Source organism: Scyliorhinus canicula, chromosome 3 (assembly GCF_902713615.1).
Source record: "Scyliorhinus canicula chromosome 3, sScyCan1.1, whole genome shotgun sequence".
Classification (NCBI taxonomy): Eukaryota; Metazoa; Chordata; class Chondrichthyes; order Carcharhiniformes; family Scyliorhinidae; genus Scyliorhinus; species Scyliorhinus canicula.
Genome location: NC_052148.1, coordinates 193,904,033 through 193,931,242, shown reverse-complemented (window position 1 = coordinate 193,931,242; position 27,210 = coordinate 193,904,033). Strand labels below are relative to the sequence as shown.

At 45.3% G+C, this 27,210-nt stretch overlaps 1 protein-coding gene across 5 annotated transcripts in view; it reads left to right on the top strand.

Moving 5' to 3' along the window:
* The window catches only part of slc10a7 (solute carrier family 10 member 7), a 345,830-nt gene that overhangs the window by 98,968 nt on the left and 219,652 nt on the right, over positions 1-27,210 (top strand). For all 5 annotated transcript variants that reach the window (XM_038791942.1, XM_038791943.1, XM_038791944.1 and 2 more), the window contains one exon: positions 24,561-24,599. In XM_038791942.1, coding sequence (XP_038647870.1) covers positions 24,561-24,599 — 39 coding nt within the window. The remainder of the gene's footprint in view (positions 1-24,560; positions 24,600-27,210) is intronic.

The window sequence follows — 27,210 nt, the reverse complement described above, 5'->3', positions numbered from 1 at the left end:
CAGGCTAATCAGATTGGCCAGCAGACCTCCAGCAACTGCATTGCAGTGACCGGAAGAGCCACTGTTCAAACGTTCATGGAACAGGAGGACATGTTAGGTGGCAGGAGTCCCATGGCGGGGTGATTAGGAAATGTATTGGAGGTCATGAGTGGTATAATCAGGGACTTGGGAGTAGGCTGAGTAGGGAGAGTGATTTGGAGGTCAACAGTAAAGGGAGCTTGTAATGGAGACACCCTTTGTCCCTTTCCGTCCAAGGTCCAGCTATTTTCATTTCTCCCCACGCCACCCCCAGGTGTAATCCGCCCACCTATAAGTTTTTTGGGGCGGGAATTTGTCTTTGTGGATATTAATTAGCCAGTTATGGACCTTAACTGGGGCAACGGTGGGCTTCCCACCCAAGGCCCTGCCTGCCCCAGCTTAAAAATCACTGCGAGGTCAAGGCTGGCAGGAATCACAAGATCGTAGAACCCGCCACGGATGGGAGCTTAAAATTCTGGCCTGGGTTATGCTGGCAAATATAGCCTGCTGAAGCCATGGTTTGTTTTACTGGAATACTTCAGATAGATTGTTGATTTATAACTCACTTCAATTCTTTGGGTGCCCTAAAAATATTTGTAGGCTGTGCTATTTCCATAGAACATACAGTCAAAAATGTGAAATATAGCATAGTTCCTGCTGTGTGATTTAACTACATGTGCCTATCAGCAATCACTTTGTACCTTGATACCTGTCATTAGCAAGAACAAAATCTTGCCAAAAATACACCTTTTTCAAATGGTACCTCCTTTAATATTGAGTAACAAATGGGATGAAAGGGCTTTTGTTTTAGATGCACATTCATGTTCTCAAGTGAAACGTTTTTCAGATAGGGAGTGGAGTGGTGTAAGTCACATGCCAACTGTACAATGGCTTACAACACAGTGGGAAGAAATGAAATTGGTTTCAAAAGAGAACAATTATTTTAAGTAACAGTTGCAAAATATCCCTTGTGGGAAGAGAGAATGTTGTAAATGGTTGCAAAATAACTCCAGTTCAGTCTTCCTTTTATTTATGTTTATTTTATGCTTTTGGGAGCTCAGTAAAATAATGAGAACAGGCTGTTATTAGCCTGTAGGCAATGCTCATTACTTGGGTCTAAAGCCTCCATGTTGATTTAATCTTTTTGTGGTTTGTGTTTGCACTTTCACTTTTTTTTCAAATTAGCCTTTTTTGCTCATAAATTGACTTTGTAGCTCTTAATCCTGTGTGACCACTTTGCTGATTAGATATGTGCAAGTTATTAAACAGACTTTAGTTGTGCTTTTAGATTACATTCCCTGATTAGCATGTGCATGCTTTGTTCTAACTCGTGTATACTCGGTTAGCAGAGCAATGTCAAAATCACAATAAGTACAAGGTATGTTGAGTATTATTATGTGGAAAAATACACATTGTTTAATATTTAAATATGGTAAGTAATAGGTGCGGACAAAGATAAAACAAACTATAAATCTAGCTTTTCAATATTTTTGTTATTGACTCTCCATCTGCAGAATAAAATACAAATAAATCAAGTGCAGTTTTTAAATTTGTGATTAATATGTCCCATATGAGATGATGGGGTAATTTCAGAGAGTAAGTGAAAAATAGTCAGCAGTAGTGTAACATGCAGATATTGTCCTGCTTACATGCTCTCTCTGGTGTCAATCCCATTCATCAATGTCGGCAGACTCGGTTCTCATTAAATCCACTTCCACAAAAAGGACTTAATTTCCTTAAGAGTTCAGGACACCTTATTCAATTTAGCACACATTAGCAAGAAGTTTAATCTATTGCTTTTTCTGTGAAGGGCCTTGCCTGGATTGAGACCTATTCATGCTTAAAAAAAATATATTGTAGGATGTTAAATATTGCTTCATTTGACTTTTACTTACTTGATGCTTTTTGAGTATACTATCCAGTTCTATTACTAATTCTAAATTTTAATACTCCCTAACATACTTTTGTTCTTGATTGCAAAGCTTTGAAAAATGTCCTTTGAAATTTAAAGCATGCAAGTACATCTTTGTAATTAAAATGCAGATTATCAACTGACATTCCTTAACCATTGATTTTTTTCCCCCTTGTCTTTTATGAAAGTAAGCTGCATGCTGAATATTATGTCGAACAATCTTGAGCATAACTTTTTTCAGCTACTTGTACCTCATTCTGACTGTTCTTTAAAATAACTTATTTATCTGGCTTGAAGGACAAATAGGAGCAGAAGTAGGCCATTCAGACCTTACAAGGAATAACAAAAGTTTCTGATTTTGAGGTTTCTTAATTTTCCTTAATTGAGTTATAAAATAATCAAGTAAATAAGCTGCAAGAAATTACGTGCTTTCTAGGTTCAAAAGTGGAAAATTTATTCTCCCAGAACGGAGTTTCAAAGAACAAAGAAAAATTACAGCACAGGAATAGGCCCTTCGGCCCTCCAAGCTTGCGCCGATCCAGATCCTCTATCTAAAACTGTCACCTATTTTCTAAGGATCTGTATCCCTCTGCTCCCTGCCCATTCATGTATCTGTCTAGCTATATCTTAAATGCCGCTATTGTGTCTGCCTCTACCACCTCCGCCGGCAATGCGTTCCCGGCACCCACCACCCTCTGCGTAAAGAACTTTCCACGCATATCTCCCTTAAACTTTTCCCCTCTCACCTTGAACTCGCGACCCCTAGTAATTGAGTCCCCCACTCTTGGAAAAAGCTTCTTGCTATCCACCCTGTCCAAAATTTTGTAGACCTCAATGAGATCCCCTCTCAACCTCCGTATTTCTAATGAAAATAATCCTAATCTACTCAACCTCTTTTCATAGCTAGCACCCTCCATACCAGGCAACATCCTGGTGGACCTCCTCTGCACCTTCAACAAAGCATCCACATCCTTTTGTGTAATGTGACGACCAGAGCTGTACGCAGCATTCCATATGTGGCCAAACCAAAATCTTATACAACTGTAACATGACCTGCCGACTCTTGTACTCAATACCTCTTCCGATGAAGGAAAGCATGCCGCATGCCTTCTTGACAACTCTGTTGACCTGTGCAGCCACCTTCAGGGTACAATGGACCTGAACACCCAGATCTCTCTGTACATCAATTTTTCCCAGGGCATTTTCATTTACTGTATAGTTCGCTCTTGAATTGGATCTTCCAAAATGCATCACCTCTCATTTGCCCGGATTGAACTCCATCTGCCATTTCTCCGCCCAACTCTCCAATCTATCTATATTCTGCTGTATTCTCTGACAGTCCCCTTCACTATCTGCTACTCCACCAATCTTAGTGTCATATGCAAACTTGTTAATCAGACCACCTAAACCTTCCTCTGGATCATTTATGTATATCGCAAACAACAGTGGTCCCAGCACGGATCCCTGTGGAACACCACTGGTCACAGTTCTCCATTTTTGAGAAACTCCCTTCCACTACTACTCTCTGTCTCCTGTGCCCAGTCAGTTCTTTATCCATCTAGCTAGTACACCCTGGACCCCATGAGACTTCATTTTCTCCATAAGCCTACCATGGGGAACCTTATCAACCGCCTCACTGAAGTCCATGTATATGACATCTACAGCCCTTCCCTCATCAATCAACTTTGTCACTTCCTCAAATAATTCTATTACGTTGGTAAGACATGACCTTCCCTGCACAAAACCATGTTGCCTATCACTGATAAGCCCATTTTCTTCCAAATGGGAATAGATCCGATCCCTCTGTATCTTCTCCAGCAGCTTCCCTACCACTGATGTTAGGCTCTCCGGTCTATAATTACCTGGATTATCCCTGCTACTCTTAAACAAGGGGACAACATTAGCAATTCTCCAGTCCTCCAGTACCTCACCCGTGTTCAAGGATGCTGCAAAGATATCTGTTCAGGCCCCAGCTATTTCCTCTCTCACTTCTCTCAGTGACCTGGGATAGATCCCATCCGGACTTGGGGACTTGCCCACCTTAATGCCTTTTAGAATACCCAACATATCCTCCCTCCTTATGTCGACTTAACCTAGAGTAATCAAACATCTATCCGTAACCTCAACATCCGTCATGTCCCTCTCCTCGGTGAATACCGATGCAAAGTACTCATTAAGAATCTCACCCATTTTCTCCTGCTCCACGCATAACTTTTCTCCTTTGTCCTTGAGTGGGCCAACCCTTTCTCTAGTTACCCTCTTGCTCCTTTATGTGAAAAAGGGCTTTGGGATTTTCCTTAACCGTTTGCTAAAGATATTTCATGACCCCTTTTAGCCCTCTTGATTCCTCGTTTCAGATTGGTCCTACATTCCCGATATTCTCCCGAAGCTTGGTCTGTCTTCAGTCACCTAGACGTTATGTATGCTTCATTTTTCCTCTTAGCTAGTCTCACAATTTCACCTGTCATCCATGGTTCCCTAATCTTGCCATTTCTATTCCTCATTTTCACAGGGACATGTCTGTCCTGCATTTTAATTAACCTCTCTTTAAAAGCCTCCCACATATCAAATGTGGATTTACCTTCAAACAGCAGCTCCCAATCCACATTCCCCAGCTCCTGCCGAATTTTTGTATAGTTGGCCTTCCCCCAATTTAGCACTCTTCCTTTAGGACCACTCTCATTTTTGTTCATGAGTATTCTAAAACTTACGGAATTGTGATCACCATTCCCAAAGTAATCCCTGACTGAAATTTCAACCACCTGCCCGGGCTCATTCCCCAACACCAGGTCCAGTATGGCCCCTTCCCGAATTGGACTATTTACATACTGCTCTAGAAAACCCTCCTGGATGCTCCTTAGAAATTCTGCTCCATCTCGACCTCTGACAATAAGTGTATCCCAGTCAATGTTGGGAAAATTAAAATCTCCTGTCACCACCACCCTGCTGCTCCTACATCTTTCCATAATCTGTTTACATATTTGTACCTCTATCTCACGCTCGCTCTTGGGGGGTCTGTAGTACAGCCCCAACATTGTTACCGCACCCTTCCTATTTCTGAGCCCTGCCCATATCGCCTCACTGCTCGAGTCCTCCATAGTACCCTCCTTCAGCACAGCTGTGATATCCTCTCTGACAAGTAATGCAACTCCTCAACTCCTTTTACCTCCCTCTCTATCCCACCTGAAGCATCGAGATCCTGGGATATTTAGTTGTCAATCATGCCCTTCCCTCAACCAAGTCTCAGTAATAGCAATAACATCATACTCCCAGGTACTAATCCAAGCCCTAAGTTCATCTGCCTTACCTACTACATTTCTTGCATTAAAACAAATGCACCTCAGACCACCAGTCCCTTTGCGTTCATCATCTGCTCCCTGCCTACTCTTCCCCTTAATCACGCTGACTTCATGATCTAGTTCCTTACAGGCTTTAATTACTACCTCCTTACTGTCCACTGACCTCTTCATTTGGTTCCCATCCCCCTGCTGCATTAGTTTAAACCCTCCCCAACAGCGTTAGCAAAAGCACCCCCAAGGACATTGGTTCCAGTTCGGCTTAGACCGTGTAGACCGTCCAATTTGTAGTAGTCTCACCTCCCCCAGAACCAGTCCCAAAGTCCCAAAAATCTGAACCCCTCCCTCCTGCACCATCTCTCAAGCCAAGCATTCATCCTGCCTATTCTTTCATTTCTACTCTGACTACCACGTGGCACGGGTAGCAATCCTGAGATTACTACCTCTGACGTCCAACTTTTTAACTTGGCTCCTAACTCCCTGAATTCTGCTTGGAGGAACTCATCCCATTTTTTACCTATATCGTTGGTGCCTATATGCACCACGACTACTGGGTGTTCACCCTCCCCCTTCAGAATGTTCTGCAGCCGATCTGAGACATCCCTGACCCATGCACCTGGGAGGCAACATACCATTCGGGAGTCTTGTTTTCGACCACAGAACCGCCTATCTACTCCGCTTGCAATTGAATCCCCTATGACTATAGACCTTCCACTCTTTTTCCCACCCTTCTGTACAGCAGAGCCAGCCACGGTGCCATGAACCTGGCTACTGCTGCCTTCCCCTGGTGCGTCATCTCCCCCAACATTATCCAAAACGGGATACCTGTTTGGGAGGGAGATGACCGTAGGGGACACCTGCACTGCCTTCCTGCTTTTTCTCTGCCTTTTGGTCACCCATTCCCTTTCTACCTCAGCAATTCTAATCTGTGGTGTGACCAATTCGCTAAACGTGCTATCCACGATCTCTTCAGCATCCCGGATGCTCCAAAGTGAGTCCATCCGCAGCTCCACAGCCGTCATGTGGTCTAACAAGAGCTGCAGCTGGACACACTTCCTGCACGTGAAGGAGCCAGGGACATCAGCCACGTCCCTGAGCTCACACATTGAGCAAGAGGAACATAACACAGGTCTGAGATCTCCTGCCATTTTTAAGCTTGAGCTTAACTTAGTCAATCAGAAAAATAATTTTGGAATGACATGAAATACTTCTAATAATTACAATATAATGTAAAAATATATTATGCCAAAGTATAGTGCCAGAAGTTGATGCACATTAATAGTTTCTGTCCTCTGTGTCTCTTTTACACATTGAACTTCATGGAGTTCTTTGTACTATGTAGGCTACATCAGTGTTCTTGATATATCACTGGAGCACGTATTTAGAGCAAATTAAATACTTGCTACACCTTCCGGGGTAAGGAGCTGTATCTATGTTATTCCAGAGCCAAGGATTGCCATCTTTGACAAGATTTTATCAAGTTTAACTCTAATTTTGGAAGTCCATCTTGGGGATATTTAAAAGTATATGTTTAAACATGAATTCTCAATGGCTTGTAAGCCTTCACAGGTGGAATCTTGTCCTTTTAAAAACAAAAACAAGGGGTAGGACCATTTGGCACCCGTCAAGGAAATCATCGGAGAGACCTCCAATCAAGAGCCGACTTCCTGGTTGGCTGTATATTGAGGACTCTGCATGTGTTACTGATGATGCATTCTAAATGGACATAGGCGTTGCTATCCCATCTCATGCACTCTGAAGAGGTTAGAATTTTAAAGAATAACCTTTTGTCCCAGTACCAGGCCAATTTGTAGAGGACAGTAAGAAGTCTTACAACACCAGGTTAAAGTCCAACAGGTTTATTTGGAATCACTAACTTTCGGAGCACAGCTCCTTCCTCAGGTGAGTGAAGAGGTAGGTTAGACAAACAATCATATAATGACAAAGCCAATGATGCAAGATGATACTTTGAATGCGAGCCTTTTTATTTTTTTGAAAATCTTTTTATTGGCTTTTCTCATATTTATAAACAGTTGTTACTTATATATGATGTGGAGATGCCGGCGTTGGACTGGGGTGAGCACAGTAAGAAGTCTTACAACACCAGGTTAAAGTCCAACAGGTTTGTTTCAAACACGAGCTTTCGGAGCACGGCTCCTTCTTCAGGTGAATGGAAAGGCTTGTTCCAGAAATGTTTATATAGACACAGTCAGAGATGCCCCGGAATGCGAGCACCTGCAGGCAATCAAATCATCAAAGATGCAGAGAGAGAGGTAACTCCAGGTTAAAGAGGTGTGAATTGTCCCAAGCCAGTTCAGTCGGTAGGCCTCTGCAAGTCCAGGCTTGTTGGTGGGGGCCGAATGTAATGCGACATGAATCCCAGATCCCGGTTGAGTCCGCATTCATGCGTGCGGAACTTAGCTATAAGTTTTTGCTCAGCAATTTTGCGTTGTCGCGTCTCCTGAAGGCCTCCTTGTAGAATGCTGACCCGGAGATCAGAGGCTGAATGTCCTTGACTGCTGAAGTGTTCCCCAACTGGAAGGGAACAGTCCTGCCTGTTGATAGTCGCACGATGCCCGTTTATTCGTTGTCGCAGTGTCTGCATGGTCTCGCCAATGTACCACGCTTCGGGACATCCTTTCCTGCAGCGTATGAGGTAGACTACATTGGTCGAGTCGCACGAGTATGCGCCGCGTACCTGGTGGGTGGTGTTTCCACGTGTAATGGTGGTGTCCATGTCGATGATCTGGCATGTCTTGCAGAGATTACCCTGGTAGGGTTTTGTGGTGTTGTGGTTGCTGTTCTGAAGGCTGGGTAATTTGCTGCAAACAATGGTTTGTTTGAGGTTGCGCGGTTGTTTGAAGGCCAGTAGTGGGGGTGTGGGGATGACCTTGGCAAGATGTCCATCCTCGCTGATGATGTGTTGGAGGCTGCGAAGAAGATGTTGTAGTTTCTCCGCCCCAGGAAAGTACTGGACGACGAAGGGTACTCTGTCAGTGGTGTCCCGTGTTTGTCTTCTGAGGAGGTCGGTGCGGTTTTTTGCTGTGGCGCGGTGGAACTGTCGATCAATGAGTCGAGCGCCATATCCCGTTCGTACGAGGGCATCCTTCAGCATCTGTAGGTGTCTGTTGCACTCCTCCTTGTCTGAGCAGATCCTGTGTATACGGAGGGCTTGTCCATAGGGGATGGCTTCTTTAATGTGTTTCGGGTGAAAGCTGGAGAAGTGGAGCATCGTGAGATTATCTGTGGGCTTGCGGTAAAGCGAGGTGCTGAGGTGACCGTCCTTGATGGAGACGAGTGTGTCCAAGAATGGAACTGAATTTGGAGAATAGTCCATGGTGAGTTTGATGGTGGGATGGAACTTATTGATGTCATCGTGTAGTCGTTTCAGTGATGTCTCGCCGTGGGTCCAAAGGAAAAAAATGTCATCGATGTATCTGGTGTATAGCATCGGTTGAAAGTCCTGTGTGGTGAGGAAGTCCTGTTCAAACTTGTGCATGAAGATGTTGGCATATTGAGGTGCAAATTTGGTCCCCATGGCTGTTCCGTGCGTCTGGATGAAGAATTTGTTGTCGAAGGTGAAGACGTTGTGGTCTAGAATGAAACGGATGAGTTGCAGAATTGCGTCTGGAGATTGGCAGTTGTCGGTGTTGAGGACTGAGGCTGTTGCAGCAATGCCGTCGTCATGGGGGATGCTGGTGTAGAGTGCCGAGACATCCATTGTGACGAGGAATGTTCCTGGTTCAACTGGTCCATGGGTGCTGAGTTTCTGTAGGAAGTCCGTCGTGTCGCGACAGAAGCTGGGTGTACCTTGTACGATGGGTTTCAAGATGCCCTCGATGTGGCCAGAGAGGTTCTCACACAGGGTCCCATTGCCTGAAACGATAGGACGGCCTGGTGTGTTGGCCTTGTGTATTTTCGGGAGGCAGTAGAGATCTCCAATGCGGGGATTACGTGGGATGAGAGCACGTAGGGTGTTCTGAAGGTCTGGATCTAAGGTCTTGATCAGTCTGCTGAGTTGGCGGATGTGTTCCTTGGTTGGATCTGCGGGTAACTGCCTGTAGTGTTCCTGGTTGTCGAGTTGTCGGTATACTTCTTTGCAGTAGTCTGTTCTGTTCAGTATGACGGTGGCCCCTCCTTTGTCTGCTGGTTTGATGACGATGTTGCGGTTGGTCTTGAGAGTGCGGATGGCGTTGCGTTGTGCTTGGGTGACGTTTGAGGCTGCCTTGTGATTGCGAGTGATGAATCTGGCATTGACACGACTTCTGACGGCTTGAGCATACATGTCGAGTCTAGGGCAGCGGCCTTCCGGAGGGGTCCAATTTGACTCCTTTTCGGTTGCTGCACTGCAGATCTCGCGGTCTGCTGTTCCGGTTCATTGGTCGTGTCCCTGGGTTCGCTGTCGGCCTCTTGGGGTCTGTGGAAGAATTCCCGGAGCCTCATTCGCCTGATGAATTCCTCCGTATCTGCCGCGAGACTGATGGGGTCCATTTTGGTGGTGGTGCAGAAATTGAGCCCTCTGCTGAGGACTTCGATTTCGTCTGGTTGAAGGGTGTAGTCTGACAAGTTGACAATGGATTTCCCTGTATTGTTTTCGACTGTTGTACCGGGAGAAGCTTGATTGCTGCTGGTGGTGATGCCAAGTTTCTCAAGCTTCCTGTTCTTGGTGTGCATGTAGGTGGCATAGTATTGCTGTCTCATCTGTTTGGCGGTGTTCCGCAGCTGGTCTGCTGTGTCCTGAGCGCAAGTTGAGAATATGGCCTCTCTCTTGGTTTCCATGCGGACTCAACCGGGATCTGGGATTCATGTCGCATTACATTCGGCCCCCACCAACAAGCCTGGACTTGCAGAGGCCTACCGACTGAACTGGCTTGGGACAATTCACACCTCTTTAACCTGGAGTTACCTCTCTCTCTGCATCTTTGATGATTTGATTGCCTGCAGGTGCTCGCATTCCGGGGCATCTCTGACTGTGTCTATATAAACATTTCTGGAACAAGCCTTTCCATTCACCTGAAGAAGGAGCCGTGCTCCGAAAGCTCGTGTTTGAAACAAACCTGTTGGACTTTAACCTGGTGTTGTAAGACTTCTTACTGTTACTTATATACATTACATTTTTCTTGCCCACGCTAATTTGCTTTATTTTACAGAGAGGTTTGTTTTGTCCTTCATTTGACTAACTATGTACATTTTGCTGCCCCCTGGATCGGCCTATGATATCCCCACTTCCTCCTCCTCCTCTCTCCTCTCCCCCCCCCCCCCCCCCCCAATCATTGGTTTCAGCACCCTTCTGTAGCCCGAGAAGGTTCCAAACTCTTTCAGTGTTTGCAGTATCACCTTCAGTCCCTCCTGTGGCTTCGAGACATAAAGGAGCAGGTCAACTGCATAGAGTGCGACTCTGTGCTCTCTGTCTGCTCTCCAGATTCCCTTCCAGCTCTTTGCGTCCCGCAGGGCTATTGCCAGGGGTTCGATCGCTAGCGCGAACAAGAGTGGGGACAGGGGGCAGCCCTGACTTGTTCCTCTCTGTAGATGGAAGTATTCAGAGCTGGTGATGTTAGTTCGGACACTCGCTTTGGGAGCGTTGTACAGGAGCCTCACCCAGGCGGTGAACCCCGCTCCTAGTCCAAACCATTCCAGTACCTCGAGGAGGTAGCTCCATTCGACTCTGTCATAGGCCTTTTCTGCGTCCAGGGAGACGATCACCTCTGGTGTTCTATCCCCGGGATGGGGGGGGGGGGTCATTATTACATTCAGTAGCCGCTTGATGTTCGCTGTGAGCTGCCTACCCTTGACAAAGCCCGTTTGGTCCTCTGCGACCACCTCTGGCACGCAGCCCTCCAGCCTTTTGGCCAGGACCTTTGCGAGTATTTTCGCATCCACGTTCTGCCGTGAAATTTGACTGTATGATCCACATTCCGTTAGGTCTTTATCTTTTTTGGGTATTAGTGAGATTGTGGCCTGCGCAAGCATTGGGGGCAGGGTGCCCCCTGCCAGTGAGTCCGCGAACATGTCCCTTAGGTGTGGGGCCAGGACTGGTGCGAATTTTTTGTAGAGGTCCGCCGGGAACCCGTCGGGTCCCGGTGCCTTCCTCGCCTGCATGGAGCTGATGTTCTCCATGATTTCTGAATGCGAGTCTTTGCAGATAATTGAGGCTTTACAGGTCCAGACAGTGCGGCTGGAGAGAGGGATAATCACAGGTTAAAGAGGTGTCAATTGTGTCAGGGCGCACGCAACGCAGAATCGCCAAGCAGAAACTTATAGCCAAGTTCCGCACGCATGAGTACGGTCTCAACCAGGACCTTGGATTCATGTCACACTACAGTTAACCCCCCACCATCTGGCCTGGGCTAGCAAAATCCTACCAACTGTCCTGGTTTGCGACAATTCACACCTCTCTCCAGTCGCACCATCTGGAGTTTAAGATTTAATTACCTGCAAAGACTCGCATTCAAAGTATCATTTTGCATCGTTGGCTTTGTCTTTATAAGTTGTGTTTGTGTAACCTACCTGTTCACTCACCTGATGAAGGAGCTACGCTCCAAAAGCTAGTGATTCCAAATAAACCTGTTGGACTTTAATCTGGCGTTGTAAGACTACTTACTGTGCCCGCTCCAGTCCAACGCTAGCATCTCCACATCACTTTGTAGAGGGGAAACCCCTCACGGGATCGCCTCCGGCTGTAGGTATGGCCTGCCGCTGTTCTGGGGGTTATGAGAGTTGTTGAGTTGCAAGGTGGGGTTGGGTGTGGAGAAGGGTTCAGTTGTTGGGTGGGTGGGGGTGGGGGGAGTGGGGGAACAGGAGTTGGGTTGATCATGGGAGGGGGGGGTTCATGAAAAGGCTGGGTTTCTGCAGAAAAACCCAAATGCCTTTTTCACAGGCTTTTTTTTATAGCAGTAGTCAGTCCTCAGAGCAGTCCATTCGGCCACACCTACCAAAAATTTAAATGGGCCTCGCAGCTGTCAGTAATAATTCCAAGCTCCATGTCAGCTATTGCTGCCTCGGAGCTCGGGACCACAAAACTTTGTTTTCAGCAGATTTGGCTACAGTACAGTCGGTTATACAATCATAGAGATCATAGTTGAGGCCCCAGAACTGATCCTGTGACTCTCCACTATTTACAGTTCGCCATCCTAAAAATTACCCATTTACACCAATTCTCAGTTGCCTTTTAGTTAGCCAGTCCTCTGTCCACTTAACCCCAGCATCATAAATTACCTGACTCCTTACTGACTGTCTCTTGGAAATACAAAAAGTGGTTCCACTTATCCACCCTGTTTGTTATGTCCTCAAAGAACTCTTAACAGATTAGTCAAACATGATTTCCCTATTGCAAAACCACAGTGACCAACAGTATTATGATTTTCTGTATGTCCTGCTATGTACCTGTTCAGTGATGGATTTTAGCATTTTCCCAATTACAGACACTAGGCTAAACTGGTCTATAGATTCCTGATTTTCCCCCCCTCCTTTCTTGAATTTGTGATTTTCCAATCCGCAGGGACCTTTACAGAAACTGGGGAATTTTGGAAGATTACGACCAATTCATTTACTGGGCGCGATTTAATGGACCATTAGCCGTGGGCACAGAGCCTGTCATGGGCGCTAAATATTGTGAGAGACCAAAAATGGGATTTATGTAATGCGATTGGCCCAGGCCCTCTCCAATGACGTGATCAGGTTTACGCCCAGGAAGTGCATGAACCTGATCAGCATGAACTTGAATCTCTGCTGAACACCAGGGACTCCAAGCAGACAGAAACTGCTGGGCAGCTCTGGCGATGGGTGTCAGGGGGATTTCGAGGGGTGGGAGTGTTTGGGGGGGGTGGAGGTGGGGCATCGGGGGTGGGTGGGTGAGTCATGGGTTGGGTGTGGGTGGAGTTCAGGGATGTCTGGAGGGGGTTGAGGGGTGGGAGATGAAGAAGAGGACAGCTGTTAGGGCATAAAACTATCCGTGGGGAGCATTGGGTTCGCGGTTGGTGTTGGTAGTCCGGGAGTCTGTGTTCAATGCTGTGTGAGTATGCTTTCGGTGTTGTGTGAATATGCTGTCAATGGCATGGGAGTGTGGGACACATGTGACTGTGGGGCATGTGGGGTGGGGGGTGGAGTTTAATGAAAGTCATGGAGCCAGGCCAATGGGCTGGGTGGATGAGACCGCAAAAGAGAAAGCAACATGGTGTCCATCCGGTGTTTCCGGGGGTGGGGTGGGGGCTCAACCTATGGAGTAGCTGTCCAGGAGGCTTGTGTTGAGGCAAGACAATGAGATCTCTGAATGATGCAGCCTGACAAAGAAGGGTGTCTATTATCTCTGGCTCTCCCTGAAGCAGAAAGCAATTATGCCCATTAACATTCTGGATACTTGTGCTCATGACACTAATTAGCCATCAAGAGTTAACCCTTAGCAATGTCAGCTCCCCACAGTCTCAGCGTCTGTGATTCAAGATGTTTAATTGGCTCCCCAGAAAGACACTGACTTGAGAAATGATCAAAGTCAAAGAAAGGGATGAATCCCAATGGTTCAAGGCTCAAAGCTTGGTGGCACACGACCAAGAGGCAATGGGGCCGCCTCTCTGCCAAGCCCCCAACACTTGCCAGTAAGGATCCAGCAGACATAACCATACAGTTGACCTTCGCCAGTCAGGATGAGGGGGCACAGGACCCTCCTGTAAGACCACTCAGTGTAGGTGATTAGGGAGGGGAAACCCAGGCAGAAAGCTAAGTGGGTGATAATCATATTCTCAAGAGGGGAGTGCACTTGAGCTGTAAGTGTGTACTAGCTGCCGGCGAAGCTCTGGGACTGGCGACTGGCTGCATCCAGGTCAGTGGCGATAATGATGGTTAGACGCTGTGACACCAATCTGTCTCTCTCTCGCTCTCTAAGATTCTCTCACTCTGTGCACATACTCCAGCAGCAATGTGCAGCGGCTCCGAGGGAAGACCCTACAGAATAAGACCAGAGGACCGTAGATTAGGATCAGGGGCTGGAAGCTGCATCTGCCGTGCAGGGAGTGCAAAGGAGCCGAAGAAGCCCAAGGATCTATCGGACTTGTGTGTCCCTCATGGAGCTGTCTGACACCATAGAACAGTAGAACAGTACAGCACAGCACAGAACAGGCCCTTCGGCCCTCGATGTTGTGCCGAACAATGATCACCCCACTTAAACCCACGTAACCCGTATACCCGTAACCCAACAATCCCCCCATTAACCTTACACTACGGGCAATTTAGCATGACCAATCCACCTAACCCGCACATCTTTGGACTGTGGGAGGAAACCGGAGCACCCGGAGGAAACCCACGCGCACACGGGGAGGACGTGCAGACTCCACACAGACAGTGACCCAGCCGGGAATCGAACCTGGGACCCTGGAGCTGTGAAGCATTGATGCTAACCACCATGCTACCGTGAGGCCATCTGTGGTTGAAGACTCCATCTTAAGAATGTGTGGACTTGACGTCACGTGGCAGTGGGGGACACTCACTCCCTGCGGCTGCCAACGTCACGGCAGTCCTCAGCTTCTACACCAAGGCTCCACGGAGGATCTCTGTGATATTTCATACCGAAAGTGTGCGGGGCAATTTAGCATGGCCAATCTAGCTAACCTGCACATCTTTGGACTGTAGGAGAAAACTGGAACACCTGGAATAAACCTACGCAGACATGGGGAGAATGTGTAAACTCCATACGGCCTTCCAAGGTCGAAATAGAGCCTGTGTCCCTGGTGCTGTGAGGCAGCAGTGCTAACCATTGTGTCACCATGAAGCCCCATTACTGCATCCATGAGGTGATGGCTGCACTGAATGCATGGGCTCTGGACTACATCCACTTTGACCTGAACAGGCTTGGCAGGATGAGAGGGCTACAGGGTTTGGGCACATAGCTGGTCTGCCAAAGGTGCAGGATGTTGCTCGTTCTGGGTGAGTGTGCTTAACACTTGATTTGGCTCTGTTTCGTTACTTAGCTCTGGAAATGAAAAATTAAAATGAAAATCGCTTATTGTCACGAGTAGGCTTCAATGAAGTTACTGTGAAAAGCCCCTAGTCGCCACATTCCGGCGCCTGTCCTGGGAGGCTGGTACGGGAATCGAACCGTGCTGCTGGCCTGCTTTGTCTGCTTTAAAAGCCAGCGATTTAGTGAGCTAAACCAGCCCCAGTATAGTCGCCAGGTATCATTAAGATACCGCCACAAGTTTCAAGGTCAAGTTCAAAGCAATAAAACCATACACCAATTAGTAAGTTCGAACAAATGAGTTTATTATAATACAATTATAATCTACTCATGCACACGCTAAGATGACTAAACTATTCCTACCACTATATAAACCAATACTTATCTTAAAGGAACTGCCGGATCAGGGGACAAGGCCTCTTGCTCTGCACTGGTCCGCAGACTTCAAGTTGGTACGGGTTAAAAAGGGGTCAGGAGTGTCTATCTCTGGTAGCGATCGTTGTGAGACACTTACTTGCTGGCGGCTGCTGTCCCAAACCTCTTCTCTCTCTCGGTCAAGGTCTTCTTCGGTAAAAGCTGGTCGAGAGGGCTGGTCAAGAGAGGAGGGCTGGTCAAGAAGAACAAACTAAGTTCGGGACCTGTCTTTTATAGGTCCTAGGGCTTCGCGCCCTTTTGCACGGACCGCTACCTGCTGGAAATCAATTGGGTCTTTCCCAATCTATTTGTTTGAATCCCCCCAATACTGAGGCTGTCCCTCGGCTACTGGGCGGGCCTTCAGGTTCTTTGTTTTCGAACCCCGCTGGTGCCGGGGTGTCTGGTTTCCCACACACTGTTGCAATCACTTCCCTATTTGTGTCCATTGTCCCTGGGATCGTTCCATTACTAGGGGCTGGTTTAGCTCACTAGGGGCTGGTTTAGCTCACTCAGCTAAATCGCTGGCTTTTAAAGCAGACCAAGGCAGGCCAGCAGCACGGTTCGATTCCCGTACCAGCCTCCCCGGACAGGCGCCGGAATGTGGCGACCAGGGGCTTTTCACAGTAACTTCATTGAAGTCTACTCGTGACAATAAGCGATTTTCATTTCATTTCATTTCATTTCATTTCATTAACTATCCCGGACCTCATTAGTATGCGGAATATTCGTTTCGGTGCTGTCTGCTCTCTTAGCAGACAGAATACACATTGGCTTGGTGCAGCCTGCTTGTGCTGCAAACTTTGTCCATTTTAACCTGCAAGCTTTGCGTTCCTCCATTTTGTATTGAGGGAATGGCCAACTTTGGTGGCTACAAGGGGTGATAGACTGCACCCCTGTCGCACTCCTTGCCGCATGACACCAGGGAGTTCCCTTCATCAACCGGAAGCGGTTCTACTGTCTCTCAATTTCCAATTGGTTTGTGACCACTGAATGCATTTCATGCATGTGTGTGCCCGTTTTCCAGGGAGATTGCATGACATCTACATCCTCGGCCAGTCGCAGATCCCTGTAATCTTCGATGGATACCCAGGCACAGGGATGGCTCTTTGGAAACAACGGATATCACCTCAGGTCCTGGCTGATGATGCCAGTGCAGAGACCACAGACCGCTGCGGCGATCAGGTACAATGAGGTGCTTAGTGGGATCCAAGCTGTCATCGCATGGTGCATTGGCCTGTTGGAAGATGCGGTTCCGCTGCCTTGACAGGTCGGATGGGGCCCGACAATACAGCCCCAGACGTTCGCTCACATTCTCGTGGTCTGCTCTCCAACACCTGACTCTGCAGCAGGATGAGGAGTTTCCTGAGGAAAATCCCAAGGAGTGGCATGTTTGCTCGGATGAGGAGGGTGTGCCAGAGGAAGCGAAGGATGAGCCTGCTGAGATTTAATGTGACAAATGACAATGTCCCAGTGCCTACCTTCACCCATGCCCACGCTGAGCTCCTCCAATTCCTTCGGCTTGCGAACCCTCCCACTATGTCTAGGTATGCTCCCAGGATGCACATCAGAGGTGGAGGCACGCTGCTGCCTACCCTGCCCTGCTGCCTTCCATGCCCTCCTGCCTTCCATGCCCTCCTGCCTTCCATGCCCTGCTACCTTCCATGCCCTGCTACCTTCCATGCCCTGCTGCCTTCCATGCCCTGCTACCTTCCATGCCCTGCTGCCTTCCATGCCCTGCTGCCTTCCATGCCCTGGGCTGCCTCCAATGCACTGGGCTGCCTTCTGAGATTTCGGCGGACGTCATCTGGAGTGGTGAGCATTGGAGAGCCCGGCCTGCTTTGGAGTGGTGCTGGTGTTGTAGCCTCACCCAGTTCTATCTGCTTGAGCCTGTCTCAGAAATGGGGGGGGGGGGGCAGAAGAGTGGGATTCAGATTGGTTGGGCGCTTGCCAGATCTCCTCTAGTGGATCCCATCCCTCCAGGTGCTTGTGCGCTCCTGGGTTTCTCCATGGGAGGGACAGGCAGCTGCAGTGATCTCCCTGATGCCTTAGCTTCATCTGGCACTGCCAGTTCTGGAGGCCTACCATTGTCTGAACCATCCAGTTGAAGCACTCAGCCATTGACGTGGGGGACTGAGCCATGCTTGAAAGTTCCACCAACATGGCTCTGACCTTGAGCACAGGCTTTCCACTGCAGACACCACCTTTGCAGTGTTGGGCTGGATGCCGCACGTTGCCGGCACCATCTGCTGTGACAGAAAGCTTTGGGACTCCTCCATTGAGCCTTTAGCTGCAGTGTGGTGCAGATATCCCTTCCTCGATTCCCAGCTCTGCCTTTGCATCTCAAGCTGAGGGATGAATGTGTCCAGAGGCATGGCACCTGGCTGGGACACAGTTGAGTCCTGGTATCCAGCAGACCTCTGACTGTTCGATCACTGGTCGTCCCTGCCTCCACTGATGTGCATCAGAACCAATGTGGTACTCACCAGAATGCCTTAATTCTTCTTCGCTGTCCTCCTTCGACATCTCGTCTGGGCTCATGACGAGGGTGGGTGGTGGACACTGCTGGTGGACGGATCTGGCTGATCGGGCAATCTTCCTGCAAGGAAAGGAACATGGATTAGTACATGGCCGGATTGTGTGGTCTGGGACACACAACTCACTTGATATTGGTCATCTGGATGAACGTGTGGCGGCTCCTCACGCAGGCTCACCTCGCTCTCAGCACTGGGCAGAACCAGCTCCTTTTCTGCGTGCTGCTGGGCTATCTCCTCAAAAGGAGTCGGGGCAGTGGTTGTGGGCAAGCTTTTCCTGCAGAAACACAAATGGGGATGATGGGAGATGGCCGCCTGGAGGGAGGTCAGATGTCGATGATACATGACATATGTGGGCACTGCACGCAAGCAGGGAGGGGTTCTGAGGAAGAGTGCCGGGGTGTGAGTGTGCTTGTGGGAGGTCAGGTGCTGGTCCCTGCTATGTGACAGCATGTGGGGTTCAGATGACATTCCGAGGGTTGACGGCACGATTGAGTGAAAGGAGAATATAGGGAGCACTTACCCTTACAGAATGGAGTAGGTCGTTCATCGCCTTGCAACATTACACCTCTGTCCTCTTGTGAAGGCTGCTGGCATTGCCCAGTGCTGAGACCATCTCCCAGGTGGGGTTCATTGTATTGCTGGAGGGTCTCTTGCCAGCTCGAGAATATATTGTTGCCTACATCTCTTCCATAGCATCCAGCGTACAGGTGAAGGGCCCCTCCGTGAATCATGGCACAGCCTTCCTCATTGCCAAGCTCTTGGCTTGAATGAGAAAAAGTGCTGTGGAGCCATTTAAATGCAGCTTGATTAAACTTCTCAGATGAGCCCCGGTGTGGGCAAATCAGATGCTTCACACCTCAGGGATGGTATTTTTCACATGGGGAAAATAATTTTTCTCAAAGTGCCTCAAAAGTGTGATCCGAATCATGCTGTCGGGGCTAGCAGGAATTGCACTAGTTTTTTGCACGAAGATTGACACTGCATTTTTTGGAAAAATTCCATCCACCGTCTCTGCAGCCATTTCTTTTAAGATGTCAGGTCGAGGGGACTTGTTAGCCTTAAGTTCCATTAGTTTTCCCATTATTTTCCCTCTAGTGATAGTAATTGTTTTAAGTCCTCCCTTCCTTTTTGACTCCAAATTTTCTGCTGTTCTTAGGATACTTTCTGTGTCGTCTACTGTGATGACAGATGCAAGATACTTGTTCAAAGCCTCCACCATTCATTTCGCATTATTAATTTCCCAGTCTCACCCTCTTGAGGGACAAATGTTCACTTCGGCTACTCTTGTTCCTTCTTATTCTCATGAGTGCCTGGAGACAGCAGTAGACAGTGTTCAAATACCCTTGATTGGTATGTGTAACCCCAGTAATGGGTTTAGAATGGCAGTTTAGATAATAATCAAGCTTGACTAGCTTATGAAAGAGAAACAAATCATGGATGAATGGGAAAGTCCATGAGATATACATATGTTAATGTATAGTCAAGGAAGTTGATGGGGCAGACAGCTGCGTACAGAGAAGGCATAATCAAAGAACAACAAATATATAATTGCCCAGACTCTGAGAAGCCAGGAGACGCAGTCAACATCTAGCAGTCTCCAAAAGCAGACAGACCAGTTTCCAGCCACCAAGTCTGAAGGCCAAGTTTACAACAAACAAGCTTCTAAGTCTTAGAGCCAAGGCAGTGCAGAAAACCTTCAAAACATCAGTTTTAAAATATCACTGGACAAGAAAAAAAGCCATTCCCAGATTTAAGTATCATCCTTGTACTATGTGGTAACTATAGCTGGTTATTCAATCTGGATGTTGTTTGGGGAAGTCTTACAGTGTTCAGGTATCGTAGATATATTTTGTAACAACGGGTACGTTCTATGTAAACTGTGTATTTAGTAACTCATATATCTTAATTGTGTGAGAGTAGAAAAGTCCTATTTGTGTGCAATAAATAATCTTTAATAACTGTTACATGCCAACTGGGCTATTTATTCTCACTGGGGTTCACTTATCTCCTCACACCGAAGCAAAACAAAACTATTCAACCCCATGAATCGGTGTTCCAAGTTGGGATATGCTTGCAGATAACGTCAGCATGCTTCATGACATTATATACTTGTACAAGCTTTTACTAGCTGCTTTTATTTTTATTGCTAGTTTTCTCTAATACTCCAATTTCTCTCTATTATTTTAGACATATTTTGCTGGTTTCTAAAACATTTCAATCTTCTGGCCTACCACTAATCTCCGCATTTGTCTTTTCTTTCAATTTGATGCCGTCCTTAACTTCATTTGTTAGCCACAGATGGCGCATCCTTTGAAAGCATCTTTCTTCATTAAAGGAATAGCGGGGAGAGGGGGGGCACGGTAGCGCAGTGGTTAGCACAGTTGCTTCACAGCTCCAGGGTCCCATGTTTGATTCCCTGCTTGGGTCACTGCTCTGCGGAGTTTGCACATTCTCCCTGTGTCTGCGTGGGTTTCCTCCGGGTGCTCCGGTTTCCTCCCACAGTGCAAAGATGTGCAGGTGGATTGGCCATGCTAAATTGCCCTTGGTGTCCAAATAGGTTGGGTGGGGTTGCCAGGTTACGGGGATGGGGTGGCGGTATGGGCTTAGGTGGGGTGCTCGTTCCAAGGGCCGGTGCAGACTCGATAGGCGAATAGCCTCCTGCACTGTAAATTCTATAAATTATATGTTGGGAGTTATGAAATACCTCAAATATCTGTACCACTTCTCTGTTATCTTCTCTTTTAATCGATTTGCTCATTCCACTGAGCCAACTCTGCCTTTATACCTTTTTGCCTTTATTTCACTTTTCTCACTGTCAAACTGAATGTGAAATTCCATTGTTATGATCACTCTTTCCTAAAAGATCCTTTACTATGCGATATTTAATTCTGCAAAAAATGTTATTAAAAAACAAATTAAGTGCTAGAATTCCTTAATATTCATTGAGATTTTATGCACCACCTTGTTAAAAGTTGGATCTTTCATGTATATAGTAGTTTTCTGCTTTGTGGTGCTTGTGTGAAATGCACAGTTGTCTCTTCTCCATGTGATCACTTTATAGAAATTAGGAAAATATGCTTTTGATGACACATTTATTTGGGACAGTGTATAACAAATGAAACTGCAATACCTTTCAATTCACTACAACATCTTTATCAAGATATTGATAATATTGACTGGAAATACTATAGTTCGAGTACTATAGATGGGTCAGTTTTTGTGCAGTGTGTGCAGGGTTTTCTGACACAGTATGTAGACAGGCCAACAAGGGGCGATGCCACATTGGATTTGGTACTGGGTAATGAACCCGGCCAGGTGTTAGATTTAGATGTAGGTGAGCACTTTGGTGATAGTGATCACAATTCGGTTATGTTTACTTAACGATGGGCAGGGATAGGTATATACCGCAAGGCAAGAATTATAGCTGGGGGGAAAGGCAATTATGATGCTATTCGGCAAGATTTAGGATGTATAGGATGGGGAAGGAAACTGCAGGGGATGGGTACAATCGAAATGTGGAGCTTTTTCAAGGAACAGCTACTGCGTGTCCTTGATAAGTATGTACCTGTCAGGCAGGGAAGAAGTTGTCGAGCAAGGGAACCGTGGTTTACTAAGGAAGTTGAAGCACTTGTCAAGAGGAAGAAGAAGGCTTATGTTAGGATGAGACATGAAGGCTCAGTTAGGGCACTTGAGAGTTACAAATTAGCCAGGAAGGACCTGAAGGGAGAGTTAATAAGAGCGAGGAGAGGACACGACAAGTCGTTGACGGATAGGATCAAGGAAAACCCTAAGGCTTTCTATAGGTATATCAGGAACAAAAGAATGACTAGAGTAAGATTAGGGCCAATCAAGGATAGTAGTGGAAAGTTGTGTGTGGAATCAGAGAAGATAGGGGAAGCGTTAAATGGATATTTTTCGTCAGCGTTTACACTGGAGAAAGACAATGTTGTCGAGGGGAATACTCAGGTACAGTCGACCAGGTTAGATGGGATTGAGGTTCACAAGGAGGAGGTGTTAGCAATTTTGGAAAGTGTAAAAATAGATAAGTCCCCTGGGCCAGATGGGATTTATCCTAGGATTCTCTGGGAAGCCAAGGAGGAGATTGCAGAGCCTTTGTCCTTGATCTTTATGTCGTCTTTGTCGACAGGAATAGTGCCGGAAGACTGAAGGATAGCAAATGTTTTCCCCTTGTTCAAGAAGGGGAGTAGAGACAACCCTGGTAATTATAGACCTGTGAGCCCCACTTCGGTTGTGGGTAAAATGTTGGAAAAGGTTATAAGAGATAGGGTTTATAATCATCTTGAAAAGAACAAGTTGATTAGCGATAGTCAACACGGTTTTGTGAAGGGTAGGTCATGCCTCACAAACCTTATTGAGTTTTTTGAGAAGGTGACCAAACAGGTGGATGAGGGTAAAGCGGTTGATGTGGTGTATATGGATTTCAGTAAGGCGTTTGATAAGGTTCCCCACGGTAGGCTGTTGCAGAAAATACGGAAGTATGGGATTGAAGGTGATTCAGCGGTTTGGATCAGTAATTGGCTAGCTGAAAGAAGACAGAGGGTGGTGGTTGATGGCAAATGTTCATCCTGGAGTTCAGTTACTAGTGGTGTACCGCAAGGATCTGTTTTGGGGCCACTGCTGTTTGTCATTTTTATAAATGACCTGGAAGAGGGTGTAGAAGGATGGGTTAGTAAATTTGCAGATGACACGAAGGTCGGTGGAGTTGTGGATAGTGCTGAAGGATGTTATAGGTTACAGAGGGACATAGATAAGCTGCAGAGCTGGGCTGAGAGGTGGCAGATAGAGTTTAATGCGGAAAAGTGTGAGGTGTTTCACTTTGGAAGGAGTAACAGGAATGCAGAGTACTGGGCTAATGGCAAGATTCTTGGTAGTGTAGATGAACAGAGAGATCTCGGCATCCAGGTACATAAATCCCTGAAAGTTGCCACCCAGGTTAATAGGGCTGTTAAGAAGGCATATGGTGTGCTAGCCTTTATCAGTAGGGGGATTGAGTTTCGGAGCCACGAGGTCATGCAGCAGCTGTACAAAACTCTGGTGCGGCCGCACCTGGAGTACTGCGTGCAGTTCTGGTCACCACATGATAGGAAGGATGTGGAAGCTTTGGAAAGGGTTCAGAGGAGATATACTAGGATGTTGCCTGGTATGGAGGGAAGGTCTTACGAGGAAAGGCTCAGGGACTTGAGGTTGTTTTCGTTAGGGAGGAGAAGGCTGAGAGGTGACTTAATAGAGACATATAAGATAGTCAGAGGGTTAGATAGGGTGGACAGTGAGAGTTTTTTTCCTCGGATGGTGATGACCAAGACGAGGGGACATAGCTTTAAATTGAGGGGTGGTAGATATAGGACAGATGTCAGAGGCAGTTTCTTTACTCAGAGAGTAGTAGGGGTGTGGAACGCCCTGCCTGCAACAGTAGTAGACTCGCCAACTTTAAGGGCATTTAAGTGGTCACTGGATAGACATATGGATGAAAATGGAATAGTGTAGGTCAGATAGGCTTCAGATGGTTTCACGGGTCGGCGCAACATCGAGGGCCGAAGGGCCCGTACTGCGCTGTAATGTTCTATGTTCTATGTTCTAAGATATTGAAATTGTCCCTATGTGGCAGGAATTGCCATATGTCACATCCTTGACAGTGAGCAGAGGTTATGTGTCTGTGGTTACTGTGATATTTAAGGCACAGTGGAGCTGTGGTCCATTGCAATCATTTATTGATAAGTCTGGAAAAGTCTAATGAAATTATCAATGTTCTTGAATTAATTATGAATAAGAAAGCTAATACTCTAGAGCTAGAGATCGTTTTATCTATTCAGTCTTATCATTCCTCTATTGAAGCAGTGTGTAGCTTTGGCTTTGTCTTTTAAATATGACTTTGAATTTGTCTGGATTTAAACTTTCTTGTACCGTTTGGCATCTTTTGTTGTTTATAATGTTTTTCATATAAATAGTGCGAATGTTGGCTGCATTTTATTTAATTTCTCGGTGGAGGTGGCATAGCTTTCATCTCTCTGGATTCGAGGGACCACAATGGATCTGCAAGGCATGTTGTCGTCATTACAGTGTGTATTCCTTGACTGTGAGGTTCACATACTTGTTTTGTTTAGTCTCTGCATCTTTTCTAAGACTTGCGGCATATGTTCAATATTAGTTGTTATTTTGCTGGAATGGTTTCATTGGAAGGATTTGAAATTTGTTGCATACAGTAATTGCTCGTGTCGTAGTACTGTCCTGTCCTATGGTTATTTCTGTCTGATTGTCAGTGTCAAAAATAATATGTTTACAGTATTGTATCTGTGTTTACTGGGTTAATTTTGGTATGATATAAGCATTTGCTCTATTTGACAAGTTAAAATACTACAAATGTCATTTAGCAGTATCAAATGATAAAAGCAATAATCAAAAAATCCAATTTTGTTTTCCAGGCAGCTGCTATCTTCAATTCTGCTTTTGGAAGTTTTCTGGTAAGAGTGGAAGTATTAAATGACAACATTAAAATATTTAACTTGTAATTTTGGTTAAATTTTAATGTTTTATTATTTATTACTGAGTTATGTTTAAAACGAACAAAGGCACAGCAATGGATTTTATTGACTTGCTTCCTTATTATTAAATTTCACAAGATATATTCTGTTTTAAATTTTGGTTCACTTTACTTTGCATTTTGTACTAATTGCATTAATGAATAGGGGAAGATTTTCAAAATTGCATATGGGCATTCTTTAAATTATAATCAGATTAAAATAATTTAAGTCCCTTTCGGAAAACATTTTATTAGTATTCTTCATGTTAATCTTCAAACTTTAACCGTTTGCCTGCCCTTCCTAATTATGTCACTTTAAATTAATGATGCAGTGGCAAATTTTAGATTACTGTATTAGTTATTGGGACTATTCTAACAGCATAATAAGGCATAGCTTTCTTCTGGCTATTAATGTTTACCGAAGGCAATTTTGAAATATCTCTCAGGTTACTCTTTATAATGTAAAACTACCGTTCCATAATATTATATTGAATCTTTTAACTAAATTTCAAAGTCTTTAGAAATAGCTTTTTAGATGGAATGGCAATTCATTATAGGTGAAATTGAATAGAAGCATGTGTCAATATATAGATCATTTTTATGAGGTTCATCAAATGTTCGTTACTGAACATTGAGGGATTGGTATTTGGAAAATAAATCATGACCCACAGATGCAACAGGAAATTATAGCTCAATCTATTGCTTGTGTGTGTGTTTGCATGTGTTGTTTTTACTTTCCACTTATCAACTCGGGTTAGAAGTTCTTTGCTTAAGAAAAAGTCGAGACAAATATCATACAAACCTTTATGCGTACTGATGTTTCATTGCTGTAAAACAGAACATTTTTAATGTAAATGCCCTAGTTATATTTGATAGATGAATACAATTTGCATAAATTTCAGACTCTGGTTTCTTTGCATTGTGCCACAGAGAATTGCTGTATGTTGGAAACATAATTTCATTATCCCCTCCCCTTCATTTTACACATGCTGTTTTACAATAAAGTAGATTAGAATAAATGATTTGATTTCTCTCTTTGATGTGGCTTAATAATATTTGATGGCAGATCAATTATAGTCTACTGAATGGTTACCTAATCAAATCTGCTTGTATCCTTATACTTCCAAGTTATGGAAGGTAGAACCCTCACGCATGGTGTGTAATATTTTTCTAACTTTTGCAGTAATGGAAGTTTGTTTCTGTTATGAATGTTTACATAATTACTCATTATTTTAGATGGAGATCACTAAATATATAAACAACAAACTCAGGCTTGATCACTAATACTTTCAGATGCAACTGTGACAGTATAAGAATGTTTTGTCAAATGTTTTTGACCAGTAACTAGAACAAAGTATTTCAATAGCTAGTACCTTAGCTGTAAAGGTGAGTCCTGAGCAAACTATGGTTAAAAATTATCGGTTTAATTGGTAGTGATTAAACTGATATTTGCCCCCAAAATTTATTCCAATGAATGTCAGCTTCAAATAGGCAGTGTTTGCACTGTTTGTCTATTGAATTGTGTAGATGGGAAACATACAAGTCCATTTTTCTTGCAAATTTGTGACATGAATTTAATTACCGTGATAGCCAGTAACTCTCAAATTTAATTTTGTTGGGCAGAATCGGGTTGATTTTTAGGGTAATGGTTTTCTTTATTCTAGTTGAAAAAAATACGTGATCCAAATAATAACAAGATAACAGATTTTATTTCTTAAGTTGTGTGAGATAACTTTAGATTGGGATTGTACAGTAGAAGGTGTAGCAACTTCGTATCATTCTCTTTTATATGCTGAAAAGAAAAAAGAAAAGCAGCATGGCATGTTGGGGACACATTCCTTATTAATAATTCAAATCATTTGGGACATTGTCACTGTGGAACTGATTTGTCTGGGTAGGCAGTTCTGAGAATTCGTTTGTGACCTATTTTAGCAGAATGCAGAAAGCCTCTTCTCATTTGATGCTTTCTACAATGCAAGAGTGCAAAATTGCTGTGTACAAATCTAAAGCGAAAATTTTAGATGAACAGACGTGAAAAAATCTCTTCCTAGGAAGTTTTTAAACGTTATGTGGGACTAGAAACTGTTGAACTACATTTATCAGCAAAGGTAATTAAATTATAGTTAATTGATCTAACTGGTCAAGAGCAGATATCGATGCCTACATTCCAAGAATGTGTTTGTCAGATCAAATCAGAAATATGCCAGTTCTGATTTTTGTTTGTGTAAGTTATGTATTATTTGGTAACTTTGCTGGATATTAACTTGGAGGTTTGGGAGAGAGCGGGACGGCTGGTTTGAGTTTGGTAACCCAAAACAACGGAAAACATAGGTCCTGAATACTATTTTTCTGAGCATTGGCAGGCTATTGGGCAGGAATATCTTAAGCGCCAGACTACAGCAGGGAGCAGGGTAGATCAGAGTCAGGAATCAAGGAAGTTGGAGGAAGATGGCAGAGCAAACTTTGCTGGGAGATTGGAATCCAGAACCAGGGTTGATCAGGATAAGGAGGAAGGGTAAGGAAGCTCGTAACCAGGGAAGACCAAGAAGGCT